Genomic DNA, 563 nt, shown 5'->3' with positions numbered 1-563 from the left:
GCCTTGGCCCCTTCCCCAGGGCAGCCCCCTCAGGCAGCCACACCTGGGCCAGCCCTCAGCCCCTGCTTCCCCGCCCCTGCCTGTTCCAGGGACCTCAAGAGAGATGTGGCCAAGAAGCTGGAGAAGCTGGAGAAGCGGACACAGAGGGCCATCGCCGAGCTGATCCGGGAGAGACTGAAGGGCCAGGAGGACAGCCTGGCCTCTGCAGTGGGTGCCACCACGGAGCAGGAGGCCTGCGACTCAGACTGAGGTGTGCCTGCCCTGTCGTCCTGTGGGCAGTGGTCGTGGCGGGTGGGACTGGACTTGCTGTGACTCCCGCCTTACTCAGTCTGGGCTGAGGTCGGCCCCGTCTCCTGCGTGGCTCTGCCACTCTGAGCAGGCCGGAGCCAGGAGAGACGTCGGGTGCGCCTGTGTAGATACATCTGCATGTATTTTTATTTTATTTTTTTAATATCTGGAAATAAAGACAAGGGAACCGCTCTGTGAGCAGAATCCTGTAAAGTTTCTCTTGGCCCAGGGCACTGCTGAGGGTTTGAGTCCCAAGACCTGCCTGAGCCAGCCCT

General features: G+C 61.1%; 1 protein-coding gene across 1 annotated transcript in view; it reads left to right on the top strand.

Moving 5' to 3' along the window:
* The window catches only part of CCDC12 (coiled-coil domain containing 12), a 43503-nt gene extending 43160 nt beyond the window's left edge, over nt 1-343 (top strand). The window contains exon 5 of the mRNA XM_045297701.1: nt 90-343. Within this exon, the coding sequence (XP_045153636.1) occupies nt 90-249 (160 nt within the window). The 3' untranslated portion in view covers nt 250-343. The remainder of the gene's footprint in view (nt 1-89) is intronic.
* Nucleotides 344-563: the final 220 nt, after the last annotated feature.

The sequence above is a fragment of the Echinops telfairi genome, unplaced genomic scaffold, assembly GCF_000313985.2.
Source record: "Echinops telfairi isolate 266 unplaced genomic scaffold, ASM31398v2 ScPeMD7_7420;HRSCAF=8458, whole genome shotgun sequence".
Taxonomy (NCBI): Eukaryota; Metazoa; Chordata; class Mammalia; order Afrosoricida; family Tenrecidae; genus Echinops; species Echinops telfairi.
This window is presented reverse-complemented; position numbering and strand designations above follow the sequence as displayed.